This window comes from Prunus mume, linkage group LG4 (assembly GCF_029339155.1).
Source record: "Prunus mume cultivar Tortuosa linkage group LG4, ASM2933915v1, whole genome shotgun sequence".
NCBI lineage: Eukaryota > Viridiplantae > Streptophyta > Magnoliopsida > Rosales > Rosaceae > Prunus > Prunus mume.
The window spans coordinates 13,562,362-13,575,201 of NC_142701.1; the positions used below are offsets into that span (position 1 = coordinate 13,562,362).

Genomic DNA, 12,840 nt, shown 5'->3' on the forward strand with positions numbered 1-12,840 from the left:
GGATAAAACCTATATTATACTTTAATCTAATCTAAACTTCGTGGAAGGGGATTTGAACTCGTGTGTAGACGCAGAGTGGGGAGCACATCTAGACTTTCTCCTTAAGCCATCCACACTCGTCGTGTTTCTTCTCCGCAATCTTTTTAGCATTTTAATCTTAAATTTATATTGATAATTGAAGCCATGTTAATTGCGAGGCAAGAGAGGGCTGTGGATTGTGGAGGAAGGTTCATATTCTTCTGGTTGAAAAGACTTAAGGCACAAGATATTTTGGGGTTAAAAACAGAAAACCACACCCAAGTCAACCAAACTCCTTCAAAACTAATCTCCAATGATCTTATTGAGGTGAAGACAAGAAAGAATGAATCATGTGACCATTTTAATTCCACATTAAATAAGAGATCAATGATTGAGTCTAGACATAAACTAAACACAAGTGCAATATATTAGATATATCTTATTGTGGGATTAGGTAAATGAGCCTAAAATAATTGAGCAAACTAGGCTTATAATTGGTGCAAGACTTTAGATGCTAATTAGGGTGGTTTGTACTGTTGGTGTTTTTCTCACAAGTTACCACCAGTTTCCAAAGAAAAAGACACTTGATTTCCTCTCTTTTTTTTAAATTTATTTTTATTTTAATTTTCTGTCAGTCTGGTTGGTGAGTGCATCTAATAATTTTGACCTCCTCCATTAGAAATTAGTGAGCAATTTGGATATGCTAATTGTTGCTATGATGCATGTGTTTGGAATGATAAATTATTATTTTGAGCGACTTAATCTATTATTCTGAAAGAGCAATGTACTAGAGCATTTTGGGTGACGTGGAGCACGTGTGATCGTTGGGCTTTCACACTTGGGCAACTCGCTCTGGTGTCATAAAGGAAGTTGAGGTTCCACCCAAAAACCAATTGCTAATGGGGAGAGTAGCACAACTCCTTATAAGTTATTGCAAGGTTTTCTAACTTTCCAATATGGGACTTTTTACCTTCACACAATGTACTAGACCGACGACGTGAAAATGCGTTTGCACAATCCGAACAGAAGAAAAACCGCCCTGCATAAACTGCACCCCGAAAATCAATTGCCAAGCTGTGCATACTGCTTTACACGTTTTGGATTGGAGCTACAAGCAGGAATCGAGTAAAATTGTGCTGTTGATCAATGATTGAGAGTTAGAGATACTGAAGAATATATATTGATGTGCCATTATTTAATCAAACCCTGAGCCTCTGAGGCCTGAATATATATTGTGGGCAGGGCAGCCATTCATGCAATGCAATGCACCAGATCCGATTCCCATAGGCATCAATCCACAGCCTTCTAAATCCAGCAGAGACTCCACGCAACAGAATTAAGACAAGCACTGCTGTCTGTCTCCCACTGATTCTCATGTTCACTGTCTTTTTAGTTGTCACTGCATTATTTTGGGCTAAATTCCTAGTGACCCTTTATGAGAGTCTTACTATTTTCATCAATTTTATTAACTTTCTTGATCAGCAAAGAGTAGGATAATTGGTGGTACATTGTCTCACTTCCGTTTTTGGCCACCATTTTTACTCCTAATTTTCCTCCTCACACCAATCTTTTTCATCCTAGGCATATGCAATATCTTCTTCTTTTTTTCTAAGTGCGTGCGTGATATTTATGATATTTTTAAAATAAATGTCTCATTTACGGACGTTTGAAGAATTCTCATAAAACCATGTACATAATTTATCGGCGCAATTGAGCACTAAGGGCATTATCAAAAGTAGGTTTGTACTACAATTATAGTGTGTTTATCATTTGAAATCACAGAAGAAGAATGAGAAAAAAAAATATGGAAGGGAAGAATAAGGCATTGTCTAAAATTGAAAACAGAATGAGGTTGATTGCAAGTGAAAAAGAAAACACAAATCCAATGCTATGGCATTTTCAATGTTATAGTCAAAGTTGTAGATCAGTAGGAATGATTCTCATCACAACTTCACAACTCCTTATTTTAGAAATTCGATGGCCATGTATGTAGGTTCCACATTTCTCTTGATTCCTTTGCAGAATGATCCTTCCATTCTCATTAGTTAGTTATATATGCCAAGAAATTCTTGCCAAAACAAGATCATCTTTAATGGTTCTGAATCACTCCAGAACATAAATAGTTGGCTAGCCAAGATCACCATTAAATTTTACAAATATTTATTTCATACCAAATTGGTTAAATCTAAACTCTTTAATCTAAATTGTTGGAAGATTGTAGTTCTAGGGGTTAGGCTGTTATGTACCCCCGGTGTTCATTTTGACACCATTCAAAAAAATTTCCTCATGCCGTCAAGATTTCTCATAATCTTAAATTGAAGAGTCGAACTGTATTTTTTTAATTTTGAACTAGAATGCATTAGTGATATTAAATCTCATGAATTGCTAAAATAAAAATAAAATTAAAGCTCATTAATCATGATAGCTAAAAAATGTGAAAGAAAGAAAAAGCTTTGATCAGAAAGAGAGATTGAATTTCTAGCAACAGAAAGAACAAAAAAGGAATGGAGAGGAAAAGAAAAAGGATCTGTATTCAATACTAAGTACAACCTAAATTAAACATCTACCCTTAGAAATTAAATTTCTCTTTTTGTTTTTTCCTTTCTGGGTTTTTATTTTCAGCAAATGAAATTGTAAATTTGCCAAACTTTTTCCCATTTTGATTCTTATTCCCATAATTCCGACACCGCCAGATCAATCTCAACCAGTGAGAGTTGGAAAGCAACTCTCAGACCTTGTAAGCCCCTTGCCATTGATCTTTGTTGGACTAGTTGGAGTTGATCTCAAAACCCTAACCCTTGGAGAATCCAAACTGCGCCTAAGAATCTGCCTCATGGCAGATATCAAGTGAACTGTTGGGTCTGGAGGGGGCCCTGAGGCCTTAAACTTCTTGCAGAAGTTCATGTGGGTAGCCATGGCTTCTTCTGTGCTTATGAGCCTCTCAGACCTCACAATCTCATCTTTGATGGCCTCTGCACACAACCCACAAATCCAATGGCCCTGATATCTCTCCCGAACATGATGAATGTAGGCCGGGGTGCATTCCTCCGACAGGCCGCAGCAGTCACATTTAACAAACTCGATTTCGATTTGGGCAATGAGTTTTGTGGCTTGCGGTTGTTGGGTTTCTGGGGCTGGTGGCAGAACCATTGGGTCGCCGAGAATAGTTGCAGACAATGCCATTATAAACCCTGCAAACAATACAAACAATCCAAACAAGATTGCCAAAATCATGAGTTCTCTGACTGCAAATGGAATTGGTTGATGGCAAGAAGCAAAATCTTGTGTTCTTTTTTTATGCTGCTCTGTTTGGTGAGGAAAAACGGAAAGGTTAAATGTCTACTTGGTTGTCACAAAAACAGAAAACTGAAATTATTTATGTTTCTTAATGTTGACAACGACAAAAGAAGCACAAAAATTTGTGTTTGTGTGTGTGGGTTTTAGGTTGTACAGTTACACTTTCCGAAAGAAAACAGAATTATGGTTTGGATAACAAAAGGATGAGCTTCTTAGCAAAACCTAAAAAAAACACAGAGGTGAGCTGGAAACCGCATTTGGAACAAGCTGTACTTCCAACCATGCTCTTCAATTAGCTTTGTTGGTTTTAAAAAATTATCAAAAGATAGAAAATATAAAATTTTGGGTTCTGAATATTAAAAAAAAACACCTCTTTTCTTTGGAAATCAATCCAATCAGATCCTTTACTTTTGTGAAACTCCACTCTCTTTCAAAAGTGAAAACAGAGCAGAAGCACAAAAACAAGTCAAGAGAATTACCAGTAGAAGAAGCAGATCAAAATTGAATCCCAACGTTTTTTTTTTTTTATATAGCTTTTTCTCTCAACTTTCTGCTAATTTGGGTTTGTTTATGCGTATCTTTTATCGCTCTTTCTCCCAAGCTCCTTCTTCCACCTTCTCTTCCGCAGCAAAGAAAATGTCAGACATGAAAACCATTTCCAAGAAGTCTTCAAACCTCCAAACAAGCCCTTTTCTAGCTTTCTCAAACTTGCCAAAGCTAGCTCCTCCCTGATGATCAAGACTCAAACTTTGATCTCTTTTCTTCTTTTGTCTTTGTTTTCTGCAAGAACCCAACTCTTGTTCTGAGCAAGCAAAGAGATTGCTTTTTGTTTCTCCCACGCAAAATCTGCTATTAAATCATATGTGAATAGTAGAGAACTAGAGAGATGTAGAGAGAGAAACACAAACACTTTCTAGAGAGGAGAGAGAGAGGACCCAATGATTGAAGGCTTAAGGGGCAGGACTACAAGTCTACAAAGTATAATCCACGTCAGCGACATTTGCTGTCCCGGAATTCTGACCGTTGATTATTGGATTGCCAACTAAGCATTATCATGTTTTCAGAATATTCTTCTTTTCTTAGCCAATATGTGCTGTTTGAAGGCTTTTCTAATTTCTTTCCTGCTATTTTAAACCAATGAATGGCATCCACGTGTAGATCAAAAACGTGTAAGCTACATGTTTGATTGTCTGCTTCCTCCCACAAGTCTTTTTTTAAAATTAATTTTTTCAGGTTTTCTGCTTAAACTTCCAGAAGTCTTTCCAAATCAAATTACTGCAAGGCTTTCGTATTGTCTGGGTACAAAACACAGCCTAATTGGGTCTTCCAGGCTTACGCTAGTTTTGGTCATTTCACATTAATTTGAGCTAACAAACAATTTTGTTTTCAGACTGTCTGTTTCTTCACTATGGGGAGATAAATGAGTAATTATTAGCATGTGAGGGGTGGGATGGGAAGTCAGAGATTAGTTAAAGATACCTAACTAATATATATTCTATTTTGGATAAAATAGGAGAAAATGGAGTGGGGAAATCACCACTCATATTTTTAAAACAAAACTCAGAGAAGATGAAGAATTAGAGTCGAACTCTGTTACGCTATCGGAATTATAAAGCCGTACATATTTTGCTCACAGTAAAAGGAAAAAGTACAATTCTAGACTATAAGGTTTAGTGATTAATCCTATATCGAAATAAATCCTACATGACAGTAAAATTGAAATCTATTAGATATTCATTCAAAAAGAAAAATATTAAACTAGGGTACGATAAACAGTGTATTGAAATGGAAACTTAGATTTTATTATTATTATTATTATTATTATTATTTTTATGTGGTTGATGGCTGGCCTTTAGATCTAACGAAGTTAAAATAGTAAAGATAAAAAGTAAGATCATGGCAATTCCCTTTATATAATTTCTAATTAACAATTTATAGAAACAACATGAAAATGAATATGCGATGTTAAATTGTATAACGATTGTTGATTGTTGTTGATGTACAAGTCTTATCGTGAGACTTATATCTATTCAGTATTGATTCATATAGGTTTATGATTTACAACCATTCATATGCGCGTGAGCTATCACATGTCTAACTTGTAAGTGAATAAGAATTAAGAGGTGGGGCTTTTGAATATGATGTGCACAGTGATGTGATCACGCCTTAATTATTGGAGTTTCATATTGAACACAAGTGCATCTTACGCAACCCCCTCTTTAGCCCCCACTCCTTTAATTTTTGAAGCACGAGGGTATACCTATATTACCTGGTTGGCCCTTCTTCATGATCAATTTGACAATCTGATTGTTTTGGTAATCAAAGGCCAACCAATCGCCATCAAAATTACATGTCTAATTTTGTTTTCAAAAATAATGAATGGACCAAGCTCTGCCAAACCTCAAAATTAAAAGAGACTTTTGAAATTATTGCTGATATCGATCACGAAAGAGACCCTTTTTTTTTTTTTTTTTTTTTTTCCAAGTGATTATTATTATGACACCTTGCAAGAATAGATAGGCAACCCACCAAACGATCTGTTCCTATCACAAAAACAAGGACCATATTTGTTGCTCCTCTTAATGCCTCATTGAAGGACGCAGAGGAACTGCATCTGCACTGCATGCATGCCCACAAGTTCACATGGGCACATATATAAATTTCACACTCGTTATATATTTTATATGCATGCATGTTTCACATGCTAGCCTAGGACAATTTGGCATCAATATACATTATCCAAAGTAGGAGATATATATACTTAAACGATAACGCTTCGGATGATTGAAATACAATATAGAATAAAAAGAAATATTAGATTGGGTATCAACATATGTGATGTCAAGCTAGCTTTCTGGGTTCTGTTGAATGGGCAACTAGAGCCAATTGGCTTGGCATCCATAATTATCCAATGCATACAATGAAATATTCTTGTGGGTGACGTGGTGACTAATTGAAATGAAATTCTGACATGGCATCTGAGTCACTAGCTACGTGTTGCACACTAATCAAGTTAGTTAAATTATCCAAGTGGGCCATTAACATAATTTTAATTGCCTTTTTTTTCTTCTTTCTTTTTGGTTTCTCATCATTTTACCATTCTAATTGTGTTTTTTTTTTGTGTGGCATGAATTGATAAATAAATAAAAACTCAAACAAATGCAACACAAAAGTATTTTGTTATTCGTTTATAAATGCATGAAGGAGGCTAGAAAGTCAAGGTGTAGGAAGAAAAACTATACATGAGTAAAATAAAAGAAATAAAACTCCCATAATGTGGTTGCATTGCATCACCATCCATCATACCACAAAAAGTCATTGGCCTTTAAGTTTCATTTCATGGGGTAGAAGAAGACCTTTGTTTTGTTCCTTTGGCAAAGTGGCAAAGTTGTGATCGATCTCGACAAAGAAATCACCAAAAGCATCATCAAGTATGAATTACATCCCTATTAATATAAAATAATAAAAGCTCAAAGATTTATTGAGTTAATTAAAGTTCGGTCGACCATCACTTCCATATTTAACTGTTGTGTAGCAATAAATGAAGAAAAATGAATGAAGATCTTCAAACGATCGAATGATGTGAGCATAGAGAGTGACTCATCATATATTAACAATCACACAAACTTCAATAGAAATACAAAATTCTCTACCACTCTTTTCTGTTTTGATGTCTAAAATATGAAATAGTTGCTTCATATATAAATCAAGTATTTGTGATAATTACTATGAGTTATGGTCAACAAGTTCAAAATCATGATTGTGTGTGTGTGTTTTTTAATTAATGGAGAGCAGATGATTCGAATTCGGGATCTCTTTCAGTATTAGGAACATAAGTACCATGAGATCACGAACTAGTTCATAAACCAAAATTGTTTTTTGAATTTGTAATCCTTAATTATAGAAAAATTTTGTTTAACATCGACTCTTATTTTCTTTTTGGTTTTTTTAATTATTTGTATTTTCAAAACTCTGTTACATATTTGTGCCTTTCAAATGAAGTTGTATTTTTATTTTTATCTTTCTTAATTGAGGTTTTGGGTTATTTATATATAAATATATAAATCAACGTTGGCTTGGCACAATGCATTAAATATAAACCTGTAAATATCGGCAAAAACAAACAAGCTAATCAATTGATTAATAAAATTTGTGGTGGAAGTCGGCATGATATTTGGACTTTTTCTCTTAAAGAGTTGGATTTGACGTGGAACTCCAAATCCTCATTCAGCTTTTACAAGTGGATTTCCTTTCTGGGATTCTTGGTCTATGATTAATTTAAATTATTGTCCGATTAGTGCATCAATTATTCAATCCTGATGTGCAAATAAAAAATATAAAAAATGTCAATCCTGATGTATTCGAATATTTGCAAAAATATTTACATTCCCATATTGCCTACTTCTAAAATCATAAAGAAGATGTTTCAATAACAAAACCAAGATGGTAAACCTCTGAGTGCGTTTCCCTGGCTGAAAATAAGTAAGCCCAACAGGGCAACCACAAAGAGGACATGTTACAATCCACAAGTTCAACAGAGAAATACTAAAACTTGCCTGCCAACTAATTAAAAGAAAAAATGAACCAATTTACAGAAGACGAGGATTTTGGAAACTGTATACAGGTTTAAGTGATAAAGAGGCAGCCAAATGAATGTTTTTATCCCTAGACTGCGCCACGCTATCACCGTTCTTCCTACACTGCGGCAAAGAAATGAAAGATGGTTAACGTCTCTATGCAGCTCAGATTCAAAATCAATGGGGTCAAAATTCCAAGTCCGGTGCAATGCATATACACAGTATAATTCCAATCTCCCTCTCCCTATAACACTACATCTCCAGTTGAAGCTATTTCCTCCTCAAGTTCTTTAATTAGTTTTTCAATCTGTCTTCTATAAACTGGCATGAAGTGATCACTAATCATGGTTTGTGACAACCTCAGCTTACTGTACAGAGATCTTGGAGTGAGGAAAATACCAACCCTAGTCTCTTCTGGCTGCTCATTACCTGATGCACTTGAGCTAGGGCTACCACTTTCACACTCAGGCCCACCATGGTGAAGCATAACAATATGCATGATTTTCCCAGCAGGAAAAAATCTGTGTGCTTCCTTCATATCAGGGGCAGAGCTCTCTGGCTGACCATCACTTACCTCTGCAATTGCCGCTTCTTCCTCTTCCCTTATTTCATTTTCCACATTCCTTATTTCAGTTGCCACATCAGCCTCCTCACTTTCTGTTCTATCATAAAGCTCATGCTCAAGGTGCTGCCACAATTCAACTTCGGTCATGCGGTCTTCATGTCCATCACGGTCCATAAGCCTCTCACCTTCATTACCGACATCACCATCAGTGCCTGGATGCATTCCATCAGAATAAGAACAACCAACCTCTGAAGTCCATTCCATTCCTACAGATGAAGATACAGGAAGATCAATGGTTTCAATGCCAGTTGAGTTTGTCATTCTCTTTGGGGATGTAAGAAGAGGCTCAGAAGTCTCTTTGTTTCTGCCAGAGGATCCTGGAGAACTTCCCTCATCATTTGAGTTTGAATGAACAGCTGAGGCTCGGTGACGAGGGGCCATGCACGACCATGACGACAAATTAAGTGAAGGACGAGTCCATGCTGCTTGAGCCATGCTCTGGGCTCTTCTCATAACAACCTGTGAAATTAGAAAGTTTCACAAGCCAACCAAATGATTAGATCGAAGAGGAATATAGGTTTCAACCACCAAATAACAAGGTTGATAGCTTCTATAACAAGAATGTCACAAGACACGATAAAGACTAAAAATAATATTCGATTTCTTACAAGAAGGTTCAGAAAGGAAAAGAAGATGGTGTGTAGCAAAATTACATTAGAAAGACAAAAGGCTACCTGTGTGCCATTGGAAACAGGGCGCAGAATTGCCCCTGCCCCAGCAACTTTTGCTTTAGCACTGGCAATGGACGGAAGCCGCGAACCCAAAGCTGAGGCAGAACGATAGACAGTGCTAAGGATTCTTGTCTGCTCGATCTGATTTCTCAAATCATTCAACCAAGCAGATGCTGTCACCTGTAAAAAGAAATAAATTGAATAAAAGAATATATTAGAAATTAACACATATTAGAAGCATGACAGGTATATCAGCATTAGCAATGTTCCACAAGAACCAAAGCAAGTATGCAAGCCTGTCACGTACCAACAAGCCAGAGATCCAACTACTAGCACAGGATGGCTGTGTAGGAAAACTTATTGAAGCTAATAAGCTTTTGTGTGAAAAATAATAATAACAATAATAATAAATTGGGTATACTTGACAAATATAATATCTCCGTGTATTATAAATGAGAAAAGAGCATGCTAGGAGTAAAAGGAATTCCTGCATGCATTTTTTTTTTCAACTTCATGGTCGTAATCTGACTAAAATCACAAGTTAGAGCACAAAATATTTAGAACCAAAAAAGTACAGTAAAAAAGCTTCTATCAGCAGCAACAATATAAGTTCAGTACTACACACTTTTTCCAAATCAATTATAAGGAAAACATAGCAATTGCTTAAGAAGCACTCTCTCATCAAAATCAACATGATTTAATTAACCAGAGTTTAGAACATAACCTCAGCACGTAAATCATCCACCGATGCAGCAGAGAATGTGGGCACCAAGTCAGCTCCATTAATAACGGAAGTAATAAAATCACCACCTGATTCTGCCAACTCCCATGTCATGCAGGCAGCTGCAATGTATATCAAGTCATCACTAATAGAAATACTCAACCAAACAATTTACACCATGCTAAACTAAACAAACATCAGGATTCAGAACAAAATAATACAAGACAGAACTTAAGAAAGGAACTAGACTTGATATGTAGCACTGAAATTAATATTAGGCCATGGCATGTAAGGAACACCAACCTGGAGCAAATGTCACACAGGTGGTTGTTGAAAGTTCTTTCTGCTCTCGCAATATATATGTTAGAAGTGCAGCTGTGCCTCCACCCAAAGAATGCCCTACAATCTGTCAGAAACCATTACTTTTGATAAATTTCTTAATCTTATGGACCAGAATATTGTTGGAAGCCACCAAAGCGATCAAGAAGAGACAACGATAGTAAGTTCAATCAAGTTCCAAGAAAGAACAGTAGCTGGTCATATGGTATATATAATTTACGTAAAGAATGATACAGTTCTTTTTTTTTGGACGAAAAAGAATGATACAGTTAACAGTAGAAGACTTTGCTGAAAATAACTAATCAACCAATCAACAAATTCTCCACCGAGATCTGCATCAGCAAGGCTGCTACAGGGACACAGATTACAGATGCCAAGAAAATATCTGATACTGAAAAGTTTAAGAACCAAGAAGACTCCTACAAAAGTATACTTTCTAGAAACTACTACATCACACAAAAGATATCTTGACACAAAGATAAGAAATAAAAGCACAGTATCGTATACGAAAACAAGAAATTAAGTAGTCAATTAATTTATCTTCATAAACCGTCTACTAATTGATTTGTTAAGATGAGTAGTAGCAGAAAGAACATCCCATCAATACCATTACCTTAAGTTCATAACCAGGATATTGGTCAAGTGCTTCTAGAAGGCAGGGTTTCGCAAGCTTTGCAATCCATCTAGCAGCCGCAACCATTCCACAATGCGCATAACCCAAAACTAAATTACTGACTCCTCCCTCATGTACAACACTGTGATGGAATGGTACAACAGCTCCCGTTGCAGCCGTCAGAGTGTCCTTAATACTATGGGTTCCACGAATCAGCAAGAGAAAACATTTTTCATTATGATCAACAAGAATTGTAAAAGCAGGCTTCAAGATCTGCAGCAGAAAGTATATAGACGGTTTGATATTAATGGATAGATACGGCTCAACTATTTTCCAATACCGTTGACAGTAAAATCATGCATAAAGGCACTGGCAAACAATCAGTACAACAGTAACACTATTTAAATTAACATACTTACTCCTGCTTTGGGTTCCTGAAGAAGAACATTCTCTTCGGAATAGCCTGTCTCCTCTAAAAACAAAGGAAAAGGTTTCTTTGAAAAATGCCAACACAGTGTCAGCAAGTTTAAGAGGTATTTGAGTTCAGCAATTATTTGAGATCCTTTTAGCTGTTGACTGTCTATTCCACCAAATACACCATCAACATTCAAGTTTCCCTGCAAAGTACAGATAGTATAGTATCAAATCTCATTCATCCAAACCAAAAAATTAAAATAAAATAAATTCATTCGCCTGGTATAAACATGAAAAACTAATTTAAAAATTTGGAACAAACAATAAAATCTGTCATCTCCAGATTGGCAAACAACATTTGAACTCAAAAATGCCAGTTTCATTGTCATTAATATCCTAAAGAAGAATGGAGTAATGATTTTTAAAGCTGCAAAATATAAAGTCACATTTTTCACCAATTCTATTTCTAACTCTCAGTTAGAATGAAGCTTTTCATAAATCAACCACCTTTTTTTAACTTCTCTAGTTTGAGTATTATATTCAGAAAATAGATATATGTAAATGAGTTGTGCAAAAGCAATAACCATCTATATTCATGAAAAAGACCAAAGACCAACAAAGTAGTGCAGAACCCACAACGGTAATCATGAAATCAACATAACCACTGAATTCAGCACATTAACAGAGAATCCCACAAGCAATAAACATGAAATCTAAGCAAGCACTGAATTCAGCACAGTAACGAAACGATGGCCATGAAAGCATTTTACCTGCCTCTTCAGAAGAAAGTTGATTCCAAATGCCAAATCCCCTATAGGCCACTTTCCCAAAGTCTCGGAGTAAGTAAACCTAAGAGTCTCTGACAAGGTCGAGATGGTCTCCAACCATGTAGCCGGGGCTTGAATTAACCTATGCGAAACGCGTTCAATTCCCAAAGGAGCCTGATTTGGCACACTATCATCCCCATTTTCGTCATCATCACCGCCAGTTGTGGGGGACTGTAACTTACGGTTCAATGTATAATACAACAAGGCAGCTGCACCGGCTGCGGTGGCCATAGTTGCAGTTGCCATTAGCTTACTATCCCTATAAATATTGAAATCCAAACAGCAATTAACAAATATATAAGCAAGACTCGTTTTTTACTCAACCTCTCAAGCTAAAAACACCAAATAAATCAAAATTGCATTACTTTCTTGTGCTTTTGCACCTAATTTTCGCTTAATTACCCAAAGATCAACGTTTTTCCTCAAGAAAAGTACATAGAACCGGAAAAGAAAAACGTTAAGAGGCAAAAAATTGCACCGAACCTGATTAAATTGATAAATTGGGTTAACGGAAAACCCCTAAAAATCCGAAATTTGCGAGACATTTGCGAGAGCAGGAGGATTTGATGCTATGAGGAAGAGGAAGCGAAAGCATACCTGAAGATATCGATTTTGGCGTAAATTATTGGGAATTAATATCTCTTCGTCTGTAAGGCATCAAAAAGATTATTCTCTGTGACAAAGAGAACGAGACCCCGATTATTCTTCTGTTTTCCTTTTTGTTTGTGAAAGACTCGA

At 36.1% G+C, this 12,840-nt stretch overlaps 2 protein-coding genes across 2 annotated transcripts; both read right to left on the reverse strand.

Moving 5' to 3' along the window:
* Window positions 1–2,523: 2,523 nt before the first annotated feature.
* On the reverse strand, window positions 2,524–3,939 carry LOC103327615 (DUF1677 family protein (DUF1677)). The gene is made up of 2 exons (XM_008229955.2): window positions 3,795–3,939; window positions 2,524–3,209 (listed from the first exon to the last, which is right to left on the reverse strand). The coding sequence occupies exon 2, from the start codon at window positions 3,199–3,201 to the stop codon at window positions 2,719–2,721; it is 483 nt and encodes a 160-aa protein (XP_008228177.1). The 5' UTR covers window positions 3,202–3,209; window positions 3,795–3,939; the 3' UTR covers window positions 2,524–2,718.
* A 3,711-nt stretch (window positions 3,940–7,650) lies between these two features.
* Window positions 7,651–12,840, reverse strand: LOC103327614 (Alpha/Beta hydrolase fold-containing protein). Its single transcript, XM_008229954.3, has 8 exons — window positions 12,700–12,840; window positions 12,046–12,361; window positions 11,281–11,478; window positions 10,862–11,134; window positions 10,213–10,315; window positions 9,913–10,031; window positions 9,192–9,368; window positions 7,651–8,976 (listed from the first exon to the last, which is right to left on the reverse strand). Exons 2-8 carry the CDS (start codon window positions 12,346–12,348, stop codon window positions 8,137–8,139), a joined length of 2,013 nt encoding a protein of 670 aa, XP_008228176.2. The 5' UTR covers window positions 12,349–12,361; window positions 12,700–12,840; the 3' UTR covers window positions 7,651–8,136.

What these genes read in the sequence shown, in the direction of transcription:
- LOC103327615 (XM_008229955.2), bottom strand. Translation starts at nt 3,201, where the DNA reads ATGGCATTGTCTGCAACTATTCTCGGCGACCCAATGGTTCTGCCACCA.
- LOC103327614 (XM_008229954.3), bottom strand. Translation starts at nt 12,348, where the DNA reads ATGGCAACTGCAACTATGGCCACCGCAGCCGGTGCAGCTGCCTTGTTG. An exon ending in TGGATGATTTACGTGCTGAG is followed by an intron (nt 9,369 to 9,912) that starts GTTATGTTCTAA and finishes TTCTTTTTACAG; the next exon opens with GTGACAGCATCTGCTTGGTT. An exon ending in CTGTTTCCAATGGCACACAG is followed by an intron (nt 8,977 to 9,191) that starts GTAGCCTTTTGT and finishes CTAATTTCACAG; the next exon opens with GTTGTTATGAGAAGAGCCCA.